The 15,398-nt window shown below is 50.9% G+C and overlaps 1 protein-coding gene across 1 annotated transcript in view; it reads right to left on the bottom strand.

The window, feature by feature from the left end:
• Positions 1–4,869: 4,869 nt before the first annotated feature.
• MXRA5 (matrix remodeling associated 5) overlaps positions 4,870–15,398 on the bottom strand; it is a 28,017-nt gene continuing 17,488 nt past the window's right edge. Inside the window, exons 6-7 of the mRNA XM_029240536.1 lie at positions 11,395–12,295; positions 4,870–7,890 (exon numbers count right to left, since the gene is read on the bottom strand). Coding sequence (XP_029096369.1) covers positions 5,982–7,890; positions 11,395–12,295 — 2,810 coding nt within the window. The 3' untranslated portion in view covers positions 4,870–5,981. The remainder of the gene's footprint in view (positions 7,891–11,394; positions 12,296–15,398) is intronic.

Raw genomic sequence — 15,398 nt, 5'->3', positions numbered from 1 at the left:
AAAGTGTCCTAGCGAGTTTTCTAAAACAAAAACATATCTTTCCGATGATTTATGCTACCCTACTTGGGGGGGGGGCACAACTGTTGGATTTTTAAAAATATGACTTTTGACCTCTGTTCCACCATCCATATGTTATCTCAGTGGTTTTCCCAGTAATCCTATAAAGTGAGTGGTATCAGCGCCATCGGACACATACAGAAATGGAAGTTGATGTAGATGACACCAAGGTTCCCACAGCTGTTAAGGGGCAGAACCTAAATTCCAGCCCACTTCTCAGCTACTCAAGCCTTCGTTGGTTCTGCCATAAACTTCTAATCAGCCCCATGGTTGAGCAGAGCCCAGCACAGTACATAGGTTTGTTCTGATTCTGATTCTGGTTCTGCAACATGGCTTTGGATGGACAAGTCACAGCCAATGTTGCACGGTGTAGGATCGAACCATATCATCTCTATGCACCCTTCCCCAGAAATCAACTCTTCCAAGAGCAGTGGTGAAGCTTCAGTGGAATACAGTGCGTGAAAGTGTTTTGGAAACCACAGTTATATATTTTAAACCCTGGAGAAAAGTAGCAAGGATCATGGAAATAGCAATGCATACTAAGAACAGGCAACGGATCAGGCTGTGTTCTAAGCTCCTTATTCCCTACCTTCACAATGACCCTATGAGGTGGGTGTGCAGTAATTCCTCTTTCTCAGAAGTCTGGAAACAAAAGCATAGAGAGCTTAAGCAACACGTACCAAGCTTCTGATTTCTGGATGGAGAGGGGTCCTACAGTATGGTGGAAATTAGCACATTAGAATGTCCCATGGAGCACTGAACCATGAAGAAATGCAGTGGATCCCGGTACAGATTTGCCAAACCATTGGCAGGACCCCAGCACTAAAACCTCCACATCTTCATCTCAGCCTCGATGAACATGTTATCGCTGGGGCTTCTCTCTCAAAGACTCTGGTCTAGTTAGTGGGTTGAACAGTGGACTCCCAAAAGATATGTCCACATCCTAATACCTGGAAACTGAATAAGATTTTACTTAGGAAAAGGATTTTTGCAGATGTAATTAACTTAAGGATCTTGAGATGAGGTCCTCCTGGATGAGGGTGACCCTACGTCCAATGACAGGGTCCTTCTAAGAGACAGAAGAGGGGAGACACAGATACAGAGGAGAAGCCCTGTGAAGACAGAGGCAGAGACGGGAGGGATGCGGCCACAAGCCCAGGGATGCCTGGAGCCCCCAGAAGCTGGAAGAGGCGGGAAGGACCCTCCCCTGGAGTCTCCCGAGGGAGTATGGACCTGGGACACCTTGACCTCAGACGTCTGGTCTCCAGGATGGGGGAGGATGAATTTCAATTGTTTTGAGCCACCTGGTTTGTGGTCATTTGTTCCAGGAGCTGCAGGAAATGCACATACCAGGGCATGAGAAATTTTTAATCTCCTTAGGTGATTATAACTGGAAGCCAAGGAGGACCACTGGTTTGCCCTGTCATAACAAGATTAACGTACAGTAGAGTCTCTTAGGATGGAGGCTGAATAGGCAGACGGTCAGGATGGAGCTAAAAGGACCCTTGGGCTCCCCCCACCCCGCGACATACCCCCCATAACCTCAGGTCCTCTTGGGATCCAGGAACTCACCACGCTGCCCATCCTTAGTCTGGTCTTACACGATTAAAAGTGCCGCAAAATCTCCCGCAGGGCTCGGCATCTTGCAGTGTGAATTCAGTAGCAGGTCACCCCTCACGAGGACTCAAGTCCTGTCCAGATTCTTCAGAATGAGAGCTGCGTCTGCAATGACACACCAAATCTTAAAGAGTGGGTTTAAAAGCCTGGTTTGGGTTTTGTTTTTCAGTGAGGACCTGGGAACAGTCGAAGACTGACAGTTGACTGCTAAGCGAGGATTTGTGCTTGTGCGCACAGATTTACAAGCGCATATACCAGATGTGAGACGTTGGTCATTTGGGAGGAAAAAAACCCCCCTATCTTTTAGTTAGTATATTATTTACAAATCACGACAGAACCGTATGTGATTGCAATGAATGATCTCAAACCACATACACCCCCATTCTGAGCAAACTATTTTAAAAGACTCAGGATGACTAAATCTCAAAGTACTCGAGTACCTGTCATTGTGACTGTCTCCACCAGAAAATTTTTAAGATTTGTGTTTGTTTTCCACGGATGCTATAACCAATTATATCAAACGGGTTGTCTTAAAACAAAAGGGATTCATCCTCTCTCAGTCCTGGAGACCAAAAGTCTAAGATCAAGGCGTCATCAGGGTCAGTTCCTTCTGGAGGCTCCAGGGGAGGGTCCTTCCCACCTCTTCCGGCTTCTGAGGGCTCCGGGCGTCCCTGGGCTTGTGGCCTCATCCCTCCCGTCTCTGCCTCTGTCTTCACAGGGCTTCTCCTCTGTGTCTGGGTCTCTCCTCTTCTGTGTCTTATAAGGACCCTGTCACGGGATGTAGGGCCACCCTCATCCAGGAGGACCTCATCTCAGATCCTTCACTTCATCACGTCTGCAAAGACCCTATTTCCATGTAAGGTCCCATTCTGACATTCCAGGTAGACATGGATTTTTGGAGAACATTATTCAACCAACTACGATATCATAGCATTTTCAACCAAAAAGGAAACACTTATTTAAACTCTAGTCCAGATATGCCTATTACTTTTTATCTGTTGCTCGACCCGAGGTCACCTTGCTGGAGGCTAGAACTTTCTTAGAAATGTTTTTGCTGCAGGGAGAGCAGTGCTTCCCTCCTGTGCATGTTATCCTGCCCAGACATCTCTCTTTCTTAGCCCAGTAAAAATGGCTTCTCCATCAAATAACTAGCCCTTAGACTTCCATATGACGTGGCCTTTGAGTCCCCCGGGACAGGAACACCCCCTAGAACCACCATGAATGCTTCTGAGTGTCTCAGCCTTGTAGCAACCTGACTTGTAGTCTTATGTCTTTTGAGAAGATGGAGAGTGTAGACCACCATATACCTCTTCATGTCATGCTACCTCACCTACATCAGGACAAGGCAAGTCCTTAAGAATGTATGTTGAAGGAAATCCCTGGCAGTCCAGTGGTTAGGACTTCGTGCTTCCACCGCAGGGGGCACAGGTTCAATCCCTGGTCGGGGAACTAAGATCTCGCCAGCCACACAGCGCAGCCAAAAAAAAAAGAATGTATGTTGAGTTCACTCACAGAAACTTACCACCAGTTCTTAACCTTACATGAACCCAGAATGACGGGACCATTTTTTTCTAGGTGACGTGTATGTAGCAGCCTATGCCTTGGCTGCTGTACCATCCTGGGTCTCATTTTCTGAGGCAGTCAGTCCAAATGAGTCTGTTTCTAAAATTCCTTGCTGCATTTATTTCTCTAGCACAGTGGTTTCCAACCAGGAGTGATTCTACAACTCAGAGGGCACGTGGCAACGTCTGGAGACACTTTTGGTTGTCCAACTGGGGGAGAGGAGGGTGGAATGTGATAATGGCACGCAGTGGGTGGAAGCCAGGGATGCTGTTCACAGCCCACAGTGAAGGATGGTCCCCACCATGGAGGATGACTCAGTCCCAGAGAGCAAGGGTGGTGAGGTTTGGAGACTGCCTTAGCATGAGAGACTCAATCTGTTGGTCTCTCTCTATGCACCTATCCATCCATCCATTTGTCATCTATCTTCCCTATCTATATATCTATCATCACCACCACCATCATCTAGCTATTATCTTTCTACCATCTACTGATGTATCTATCACTCATCTATCCATCCATCCATCCACATATAATCTATTTATCTCTACCATCTATCTCATGTATCTTATCTATCATCTATTGTCTACCTATCAATCATATCTATCATCTATATTTATGTACGTATCTATCAGTCATCTATCCATCCATCCATCCACATATCTATTTATCTCTACCATCTATCTATCATTTATCTGTCTTATCTATCATATCATCTACCTATTTTCTTCCTATCTATCTATCAAATTGTATCTAGATCTACGGTGGTGGTTCTCAACTAAGGGTGATGAGGGGACATTGAAAATATCCGGAGCCATTCTTTGATTGTCAGCCCTGGAGGGGAGGATGCTAGTGGCATCTCGTGGATACAGCCTACAGATGCCACTAAAAACGCTACAGGGCACAGGACAGCCCTCACCCCAGAAGATGATCCAGCCCCAAATGTCTGTAGTGCTAGTGTTGAGAAACCCTGTCCTGGATGAAGGGTTTGTCTATGGAGGATGAACTCTTCAAGCAGGATGTGTTTCCTATGCATCAGGGTACCCTGGTGCCCATCCCGGTACCTGGCACACCCCAAGGGGCTGTGTGCTTATCCTTAAACAAATAAATGGATTCATGAGTGAGACAGTGTCCGTGCTTCCCACAGTCTTGAAAAGCCAAGCTCTCTTTCACTTCAGTGACTGCCACTCTTTCCAGATTGGCAGCACGGTCAAAAGTCACGTGCTTCCCCAATATTTATCTTGCGTTTGCTTTTTTCCTTCCTCTCGCGGGAAGCCAAAGAGTGCATATTTGAGGAATACTGCTATGGGCACCCGAGATGTCTCTCCCCTAAAGAAAACTGGCTGCAGGACTGCTGTGGCACCCTTTCTTCAGCCTCAAGTAATCCTGATTCATACTGGAGCTGGTCCCACCTTACCTTCCTGTCAGAGACTCTGCTGGAGCTGCCACCTTGGACTTAGTTTCCTTGCTGGTGAAATACTCACAGAGAAGAGAATAATTCCAACGTGGTGGATAAAAGCAGTTTTTCAACCAATCTGATCTAAGCGCAGACTCGCTTGAAGTGGCTTTTGCCCTTGAAAATATCACTGTCATGACTGCCTGGTTCTTTGGAAAATATTATTTTATTATCCAATGTACATTATTTTGACCTTAAAAATACAGCAAAGCAGTCGTGGAAGTAACAGATCTATTTTTCGAGGACACAAATTGACAGGAGGAAAGATATTTCTGGGCTCCTCTGGAAGGCTCTGGGTTCATTCTGTGCAGTCACAACCTCGCTTTGTCCTCCCTCTCCTGTCGTCTCCCCGGTCCCGCATGGCTCTCTCCGGATAAATTTTATTATCAACAGGGAAATCCAATATCTCAGCATCCCCTACCAGAGGGTCGCTGGGAAAGGTAATATAACAGTGGTTTATGAATTTGAAGGAAGTCGGGAAGGAAACTGGTTTTAATTGCATTTCCGTGCCTGCTCTAATGTATACAAGCCTTGTAAAGACCAATAATTTATCATTTTTAATGAGACAGAAAGTATGTCTTTCTCTTTCTACTCTCATCGTCTGATTAGAAAGAAAAAAAAAAAATATATATATATATATAAAACACTATATAAAAAGTGAGTTCCAGGGAGAAAGCATCCTTTCCTATAAAATGGGAGCTGTACTGTAGGACACTTGTACATGAGACACAAACAAGCAAACAATCCCTCTGGTTCTCAGCCCTTGTCGGGCAAACTGGAGTTCTGAAGTGACAGAAGGAGTAACGGAAAGATGGATACTCATTCTAGAACGTTCTATCATGTTAAAACGGCAGCGGGTTAACTAGGTAATGCATCTTCCGCGGGGGTAGCAAGGCACTGTGAATCTCTACAGCTTCTTTGCAGTGAATGCTCCTTAGATATCCTACAGACGCCCGTTCAAGCATCAGGATGGTGCCAGCAACACAGAATTTGTAATTTGCGCCCAAGTCCTGTGAAATGGAAGGCAAGAGCATACAGCATCCTGTAAACATGAAAGGAAGTCCCCCAGAGAGGCTGACACCTGCTTCCCGTGTCTGCATTGCTTCCTTTCGTCAACGAGCACAGGTCAAGGTCGACAGTGAGCCTCGAACCCAAGCCGGAGGGGGCCACCGTGCCCCGGGACAAATCCTTTTAGAGCCCTGACTCTCCGGCCCCACCTGTGAACCCACAGGAGGCTTTGTTCTAACTTCGGAAGCAGCGGCCGTGGAGTCCAGGGTGTGCTCCCGGGGTTTCAGTAGACGTGGACGTAGGTTGTTTTCGAGTCACGGCCCAGGAGGTTTTTGGCGGTGCACTTGTAGAAGCCCGCGTCCCTCTGGGTGGCCTGTTGGATGATTAACGACCCCTGTGGGTGAAGAAACCTGTTCCCGTAGAGACGGGGCTGCGTCCCCGCGGTCAGGTGCGATTTGTCCGGCAGCTCCCAGCTTATCTCGGCTTTGGGAATGCCCACGGCCAAGCAGTTCATCTTCACGGTGCTCCCGGGCCGGGTGTAGATGACAGGTGTGGGTTCACTGGTGATCCGGGGAGGATAGGCAATCACGATCACCGGGACGTTCACGACGGAGGGTCCGTACTCCGTGTCCGCCTTGCACACGTAGGTGCCCCTGTCGAAGACGGACGCGTCGCGCACAGTGAGGGTACCGTTTTCCCAAAGGGTGAAGCGTCCTCGGACCTGGGGACCCTCTAACACCATGCCGTTGGGCAGCGTCCAGGAGGAGTGGGTCTGCCGGGCCCCCGGGAGGATGCAGGGCAGCTGCAGGGTCTCCCCACTGATGATGCTGACCAGATTGTGGTACTGGTTGCTTGTTTCGGGTTTCAGCCCCACCTTCAGAGACACCAGCCTCTCCGTGTAGCCCGCCGAGTTCCTGGCCACGCAGCGGTACGCCCCAGCGTCCACGGAGGAAAGGCCGCTGATGTGCAGCATCCCGTCGCCCTTGTGGTAGAACCTCTGCAGCTGGTGGCCACTCTGCAGCTCCGTCCCGTTGGGAAGGACCCACATCAGGGTGGGCGTCGGGGTCCCGGCTGCTGAGCAGTTGAGACTGATGGTGTGGCCAGCCATGGCGGTGATCTTCTCGCTGACCGGGTCGTGGAAGATGGGCTTCTCCACGGGCTCCAGGACCATAAGCTGCACAATGAGTCTGGCCTCCCCGCCTTCGTTACGCCCGATGCACGCCAGCTGGACAGAGTCGCTCTTCCTCAGACTCTTGATGTCCAGGGTACCATTGCGATGGATGGTGATGCGGTTGCCATAGTAAGGGGCCGGCAGGACCACGCCCTCGGGAAAGGCCCACAGCACTCTTGGCGTGGGGATGCCTTCCGCCTTGCAGTCGATGAGTTTGCGACTCCCTCCTGGGGCAATCTCCCGCACCGTGGTGATGGCATTGGGGTGCCCGTTGATCTTGGGCGACTGGACGTTGACGTGAATCCAGACCGTCTTCCTGTCCTCCCCGGCGCTGTTCCTGACCACGCAGGTGTAGTTGCCGCTGTCCGAGCGCTGGGCTTTCTGGATAAGGAGAGTGCCGTCCTGATATATCTGGTACTTGTCGGAGGAGGTGGGGATCTGCCTGCTGGTTGGAGAAAGCCAGGTCACCCTGGGCGTGGGTTCCCCTTTGGCCTCACAAGCCACGGTGACCACGTCCCCGTAGGGGACCTGGACCACGGAGTACGTCTTATTCCGGATGACGGCGGGCTCGGTCACCACCTTGACGCGCACCCTCATCTCATCCTTGCCAACCTGATTTTCGGCAAAGCAGGTGTAGTCACCTTCCTCTCGCAACCCAACCTCGTTGAAGTAGAGGGTTCCGTTGTTGAAAACGACGTAGCGCTTGGTCCGTCCACCGCTGTCGTCGGACTGCATGAAAGAGTTGACCAGGCTGCCGTCCGGGAGGCCCCAGGAGATCTCGGGGTTGGGGAGCCCGGTGGCCATGCAGTCCACTTTGAGGTCGCCCCCGTAGAAGACCCTGTGGTCATTCTCCTCCTTGCGCTGGATCTTGGCTGCTTTCATGACCACGTTTACCTTAAGCATGACGAAGTCATCGCCAACCTTATTCCGGGCGACGCACAGGTAATCCCCCGCATCTCTGTCCGTGACGGATTTCACCACCAGGGTCCCGTTGGCAAACGCCTTGATCCTGGTATCAAAGCTGACCGAGAGAAAGAAAACAGAATAAGATGTCAGTCTCCCGAACGCTGTCTCTCCCGGCTTGAGGTCACCGGAACGAAACAAAAACTTGTGGATCTCAGAACTCTCGGCGCACAGGACTGCCGCTCAAAAACGTTAGATGGATTTTGCAGCCCGGAGGGGACGGCCATCCAAACGCAGAAGTGATTTATTTACCACAGTTAAGAACTCCCCGGTGGAGTCTGACCTTTGGCTGGCCTGGCCTCTGATTCGAAGATGTGAAACGCAGTCTAAGACATCAGCCCGGTTTGTGTGGGCGTGTGTGGATCAAATATTTGCCTGGCTGTCAGTGTGGAGCTTGTTGTAATGATAAAAGCAGATAAAATTCTAGCGTCCTGGACAGGATGAATGTGCATTAACCTTAGGAAGAGGTGACATTTTTCCTAAAAGTTTTATAGACGATTTTTACTCTTGACAATTTTTATGATGTTGTATCCCATTATGAGGCAAACAGGCAGCAAAGTAGCTACAGTATGGATCACGTAGCTGTGGTTATACCCAGAGTTTCGAGGCTACGACTGGATTCTTCAGAACTTGGTGCTATTGGCGTAAAAGCTTCTTCCCTAGAATCTGTAACGAAAGCTTCATGACCCTCACCAGCTCGTACCCTCCTGCTGACTTTCCGTTTCTCCACGTGGTAGACCTAAACTCACACACTGCTGAGTTAATATTCGAGAAAGATTTTTCAGTTTAAAAAGGCAACATGGAAAGAAAGACAGAAATATCTTCACTAGGTGTGTGACATTTTTATAAATATATATCGGTATGTCCTCCAGCAACGCAGAACTAATGTTTTGAATAACGGGGCGAAGAGATTTGGGAGGTTCCTGCTTTAAACGTGTCCAGATTGAAAATCTCAATTACTTATAAATTATAATTCTGGCATCTGCAGGGAGAGCTTGACTATTACCCCTAAATATTTCCTGCATACTGTGTCATTCTAATAGCACGTCTGGAACCGTGTCACTGATAAAAAAAAAAAAGAAGTGTCTGCCTATGATGGAATTCAAGCCCGATTATTGTTCATCAAAGCACCCACTAACAAGGACCACGTAACGTGTTTTGTTGGCCATGAGCGAGAGTCAAGTCAACCTGAATCAGAAGGTCATTCGATAGGCGTGGAGCAGACAGAGGTATTTTAATGAGTCTTGGAGTTAGAATCCAAAAATGTATATAGTAGCACATGTCTGTAAACATTTAGAAACTTCTATAGCAGCAAATCCTAACCTTGGTCATTAGCTGAATCAACAGAGCGACTCTGAAAAACATGCGTCATTACAGGAGACTCAGCTTCGAGACAGGAAAGTCCAGTATCTCTGTTTCAAAACAGTCCCAGTGTGTAGGCAGGGCAAGCAGCGGCAGGGCAAGCAGCCCGTTCTTTTAAAAAACTCACACGGGCTGTTTAATTACACTTTTCTAAGAGTGTAATTAGCCGGAATCTAGGAATAATGAAGCTACAGAGGCTGTGGCTTATGATTTATAGCGAGATACCAGTAGAACGGCCCCAGTTCACACTGGAACTACTTTCTTTCACTTCAGTGTTCAGTCAGCACTGCCTCAGCCTCGCCAATGTCAATGGAAAACAACCCTCTGCATGGCAGGACACCGGCTCAGCTGGAAGATACTGCGGGGAAAATCGGGTATGTGGTATTCTGGATCGATTGTGCAGGGTTCACTAGGCACCACCCAGCCGTCTGAAGTTAAAATACGGCGACTTGGCCCCTCTCCTGCGTCGGAAGGAGACTGGGCAGACCAGACATAGCTGCGCGGAGCCTTGGACGCTGCTTTGGATCACATCCCAGGGAGGAACCCGCGCTGAGGTGGGGGGGTCCTGTCTGAGCTGCCAGGCTGTGTGGGCTGAAGACACACCATAAGCCAGAGGGTTTCCAACATGGCGCCACTGAAGTGTCTTTGCTTCCTGTTGCCAATCACTGTCTCTTTCCTCTGCATCTTGAAACACTTATTAAAGAGACAATGGCTTTTGGGGATCTACCTCAGGGTTTCTCAGCCTCGGCACTACTGATATCAGGGGCTGGATGACTCTCTGTGGTGAGGCGTCCTGTGCACGGTGGGGTTCCGAGCAGCCTCCCGGGTCTCCACTAATTAAAGAGTAGCAACCCTTCCCCACGAGTTGTGACGACTAAAAACATGTCCAGACATTGAGGAGTGCCCCCTGGTAGACAGAACTGTCTAGTTGAGAACCAATTCCATAGAGAGACAGGTGACAGACAGAGGGTTAGAGATAGATAAAGATCACAGAAGAGATAAATGACACACGAGATACAGAGAATACATGATAGAGACACATGGAAAGATACTATAGAGGTAAATAATACATATCAGATAGGTGGTGACAGATAGATAAAAATAGATGATTCGTAAATAGGTAAAGGGTTTGAGCTAGATATGGAAAGGTGAGGGATGACAGATAGATACAGAATAGAGGATAGAGAGGCAGGTGGAAAGATACCAGATAAATGATAGATATCAGATAGGTGATGACAGATAAAAATAAATGACAGATAGATAAACAGATAGATGATGGCTTTCCTCGCTAAGAAAGTATTTCTCAGCGTCAGCACTACTGATATTTGGGGCCAGACGACTCTCTGACATGGGGCTGTGCTGTGCACTGTGGAGTGCTCGGCAGCATCTCTGGTCTGTACACACCACGTGCCAGTAGCATCCCCTCCTTGTTCACCAAGTCTCATCAACCAAAAATGTCTCCAAACATGGCTCAATGTCCCCGGGGGACGAAATCCCGCTCGGTTGAGACGCACTGCTCTAGATTCATACATCTGCGAATCGAAGACGGGGCATGGCAAGGTGCTTTTTTTCCTAGCCAAGATGAACTCTTAGAACTGCAGATGTGCTACCTTTGTGCTGCCATATGCCTTTAATTTCTTTGTTTTACCTCCTTTCCTTCTATTGCTAACACATTTTAAGATACGATCTGAAGCTCCCTTGTGTTTTGTTCAGATTAGAATAAGACAAGAAATTGTTTTATCTAATTATTTAAATACAGTTAAAACTACGAGCATGAAAACAAAAGCTGTTGCTTTATCTTTCTTTGGAGGCGGGGAGTAGAAAAGCAGGGCTAAGGGCTAGGTGTTTGCTCTGCATCTCAACTGATAAAGACAAGAGTGGGACTTCCCTGGCGGTCCAGTGGTCAACACTCTGCGCTCCCAGTGCCGGGGGCAAGGGTTCGATCCCCGGGGCGGGGAAGGAAGATCCCACGTGCCGCCCCGGGCGGGGCGGGAAACAAAGAAAAAAGACAAGATTGCATCGTGTGAGAAAGAAACGCCCCCCACCCGGCCCACACAGGAAGGAACATCTGTGCGTCAGCACTGCCGACAAGGAGTCATTCCTTTTTCTGCCCGACCCCATGAGGAGGTTTCCCCAGCACCCAGAGGGGAGAGAGGCTCAGGAGCCCCGGGACTGCTGGCGAGGCAGGAGCGCCACGTACCTGAAGAGCGCGTCTATCATCCTCTTGGACGGCAGTCTCCAGAGGATGCGCGGCCAGGGGTCTCCGGAGGCGCTGCAGTCCAGCTGGAGGGTCCCCCCGTAGCGGACGTCGGTCCTCTGCGGGGAGGTGCCCGTGATGCGCGCGTTGGCGGTGGCGCGCTGCACGGTGAGCTGCACGGTCCTGCGCGCCGAGCCCACCAGGTTGGCGGCCACGCACTCGTAGCGTCCGCTGTCCTTGGGCGCCAGGTTGCGGATGTAGAGGGTCCCGTTGGGGAAGACGAAGAGGTTGTCGTGGATGAACTGCGAAGGGCGGATCTGCGTCCCGTCCCAGAGCGCCCAGCGCACGCTGGGCAGGGGCGCGGCCTTGGCGGTGCAGTGGATGTGAATGCTGAGGCCAGGGGGCAGCGAGATGTTCTCCAGCTCCTCCTGGTGGATGACGGGTGGGAGGGCCGCCACGTGCAGGCGGATGGCGAGGCTGTCCGCGCCGGCTGCGTTGCTGGCCACGCACTTGTACACGCCTCTGTCTGAGAAGGACGCCTCCTTGATGGACAGGGTCCGGTTTTCGTGCAGCGTGATCCTGCCCTCGACGGGGGAGACGGTCTGCCACACCCTCCTGTCGGGGAAGATCCAGGAGATCTGGGGAGCTGGGGTCCCCTTGGCCAGGCACTCCATGGCGATGGTGTCGCCCAGGTAGACGGTGACATCCTTGTAGTGGGCGGCTAGGATCTGAGGCTGCTGCACCGTGACTGACAGCAGGACCACCATCCTGTCTGCTCCGTGCAGGTTTGTGGCCGTGCACAGGTACTGGCCGCGGTCCTGCACCTGTACGTTTCGGATGACGAACGTGCCATTCTTCAGGACTTCAAACCGCTGTACTCTGGTGTTGGGGGTCATGAGAGCCCCTGGAAACCAAAAACAGGCACCGTCAGGTTCAGTGCAAACACGGTCTTGCCAAAGGGACGAAACAAGGATTATGAGTTAATCTGATTCTCCTCTTTATGTCCAGACAGTGAAAGCAAAAAAAGACCCACCACCCAGTTCCTCTGATACTCGTCTTGACTGTTACGCTAATTCCCACATCAGGGCATATGCCACCTTCAGGCCAAGGCAGCACGCATGGTTTTCAGAGAGGGTTCTGGAAGCCGTCATGAACCCCAGGGTCTCCCAGGGTGGCCTCTTCATTTACTTTAGGTACTGGAGAGGCAGCCCCACTTTGCTCAGCCTCTGCCTCGCTGCGTGGAGGCTGTCCTCCTGAGGTCCCCAGGTCGGCTGCAGGGATGCCCCAGGTTCTCAGTCACCGAGCGCCTCTGTCCGGCCAGGATCCTGAGAGCGACATGGGGCTGGTCGTGCTGTGCCCCGTCTGGTTGAGTTGCAGTCTGACGCAGGCTTCCTGACGGTGCCTGACAGCCCCACCTCTACAGTCAGAGGGCACACACCCGTCCTTCTCCCCACTGCCTACACTCCCTGTATTTTATAGCCCATCTCTCAGGATTCTGCCACAGTCGGGGTCTGTAATAATCAAGAGTTTCTGATGTTTTGACGTGTTGGGGCCTTGCTGACCTTCCAGGGATGGCCAATTCCTAGAGATATAGCAGAGGACCCCCCTTCCAAATGCAAACTCACCCATCCAGAGCCTGCCCCCCACTCCCTGCTCTGAGAGGCTCCCATACTCTGGGCCACCATCCACCTGCCCTCATCCCCCCAGGACAGGTACCAGACAACTAGGGCAGCCCGTGCACCCAGGACCTGCTGGAATTATTCACACCAGGCCGTCCTAACCCCGCTCACCCTGCCTCACCTGTTCCTTCCTGCGAAAATCACAGTAAAGGCTCTCGTCTGGTTTCCCCCTTTCCCTCTGCCTCCTGACCGACCCTGGTGCTTCCCCGTGTAACCCTGCTTGGTGTGCTGTGCCCCTTCCTCTTGGCCACCGTGAGTGCCCAAGTGTCTTTTCAGTGGCAGTCATCTCCTGACCTGTTAGCCTCGCCATACCTGAAAAATAACAAATCCTATATTGAAAGACTGGGAAAAGCCCCAGAAAACCCTGAGTTTCAATCCTCCCACCCTATCCCACGCTGCTTGGTTCCCGGGTCCATGCGCCCGTCAGTGGGCTATTCATTTTAGTTTTGACAAACTCCTCTGCTTCTTTTCCTAGTAATTTTCTCTAAGCTGGGAGTCCTGCCTTTGCATGGAACCCTGGAACCCTGGACGCCGTCCCCGGCCCTAGTGCTGAGGACTCATGTCCTCGACCTCCTAAGTTACCTGAAACTTCCCACGGCAAGCCTTTCCGCCGTGCACGGGGTATTGCAGGTGAGTCTTCCCAGCCCACCTGCTCATAGGGAAACAGGTGTTGGTTGACGACAGTATAACCTCCCTGCCTTCGAGGAGATGCAGGTCCTTCTGGTCTGGGTCCAAGCCCTCCTGGATGACAGGTGACTGTGGGCGTGGAAGGCCTCCTGCTGCCCCTCAACCACTTCCCCATTGAGGGATTTTATGACGCAGAGACCCCAAAGCGCTTGTCTATTTCACTGGGTTTCAGGTGGGAGGGAAGGCCCACTAAAACCGCCTGCAGATCACGATGGGCAGGTAGAAGGTGGCCTCCTATTAGCACTCGATGAGATGATTTGGTTTACTGGGTAGAAAAGGTTCAATAAAATAAGAGACATCGTGCAGCTCCAGGACCACAGAAAACAACGCTGGCTGGATGGGAGACTGTCTGGTTTGGGCATGAAATGAGGAAGAACTTTCTAAAAACTGGAGCTAGCTAACAAAGGAGAAGCCAGCAGTAGAAACAGATTCCTGGTCAGGTAGAGGAAGGTGCATGACTGTCTAGGGAGGGGGCACGGTCCAGGGATGCTCTAAAATGGCACAAGGTATGGTAGACCCTAAGGATGAATGCAAATGGGATCTCCCAGGGGAGGAATATGCCTTCCTTCGAAGGCACAATCCTTCTAGAATGAAAACCCCGTGGTGTTCCCCATTTGTTATTTCAAGCAAGTTCCTTATTAGATCATTACGAAAGCGTTTGCTGTCAAATGCGGAGCTGATCAAAGACGCTGGTAATTTCCCTATGCTCAGTGCCCTCTGCTCACCACTGGGACACATCCAACATGTGTGAGATAAGCAGGGAATGTACAGTTCTCTCTAGTGATATCAGCACTTGTCATTTCCTGGATTATCTAAATGGCAACCGAAAAAAACCCAACCCTCTGAACAGGACGCGAGCCTGAAGGACTCAGCCACGTTGAGAGAGGAGGGAAGACAAACGGGAAAAGGGAGGTCCGTTCGTGGAGGTTGTAGGCCCTCCGCTATTACTTTCTTCCGTCTCCTAGAATCTCTTTCGCCATCGGGAAAGCCGACGGTCATTTTACGAAGCAAAGTGGTCTTTGGGTATCCCAGCCTGCCAAGTAGAGACCACTGGATAGAGCCTTGTTACGGACTGAACTGTGTTCCCACCACAATTCATACGTTAACGCCCTGACCCCCCAGGACCTCAGAATGTGGCTGTATTTGGAGTTGGGGGTCTTTAAAGAGGGGATGGAGGTAAAATGAAGTCATTAGGGTGGGTCCTGATCCCACAGGACTGGTGTCCTTGTAAGAAGACGGGATTGGGACACAGACACACACAGAGGGGCGACCCTATGAGGACACGGGGAGGAGATGGCCGCCTACACGCCCAGGGGAGAGGCCTCGGGAGGAACCAGCCTTCGTGACACCTCGATCTTGGATTTCAACCTCCCCAAACTGAAAGGAAATACACGTGCTGTTGCAGCCGCACCAACTGTTCCGGCGCTTTGCGACAGCAGCCCGAGCGGACTCATACGATCATATCTCTAGGTTCAAGTCAAAGCAATGCCTGATGAGCTCAGACCAAGCTTCACTGACCTCTCAGGCCAGCGCGAGGACAAGAGGGGTTTGCACAATTCCCCTCACGCCCCTCTGCACCCCGACATGGCTTGTGGATGTGCTGGACCTCACCGGGAAGAGGCAAGAGTGGCGCAGCCCTGA

The sequence above is a fragment of the Monodon monoceros genome, unplaced genomic scaffold, assembly GCF_005190385.1.
Source record: "Monodon monoceros isolate NGI ecotype Baffin Bay Population unplaced genomic scaffold, NGI_Narwhal_1 Super_Scaffold_22, whole genome shotgun sequence".
Taxonomy (NCBI): domain Eukaryota; kingdom Metazoa; phylum Chordata; class Mammalia; order Artiodactyla; family Monodontidae; genus Monodon; species Monodon monoceros.
The sequence above is the reverse complement of the archived record's forward strand: the minus strand, read 5'-3'. Positions and strand labels throughout refer to the sequence as shown.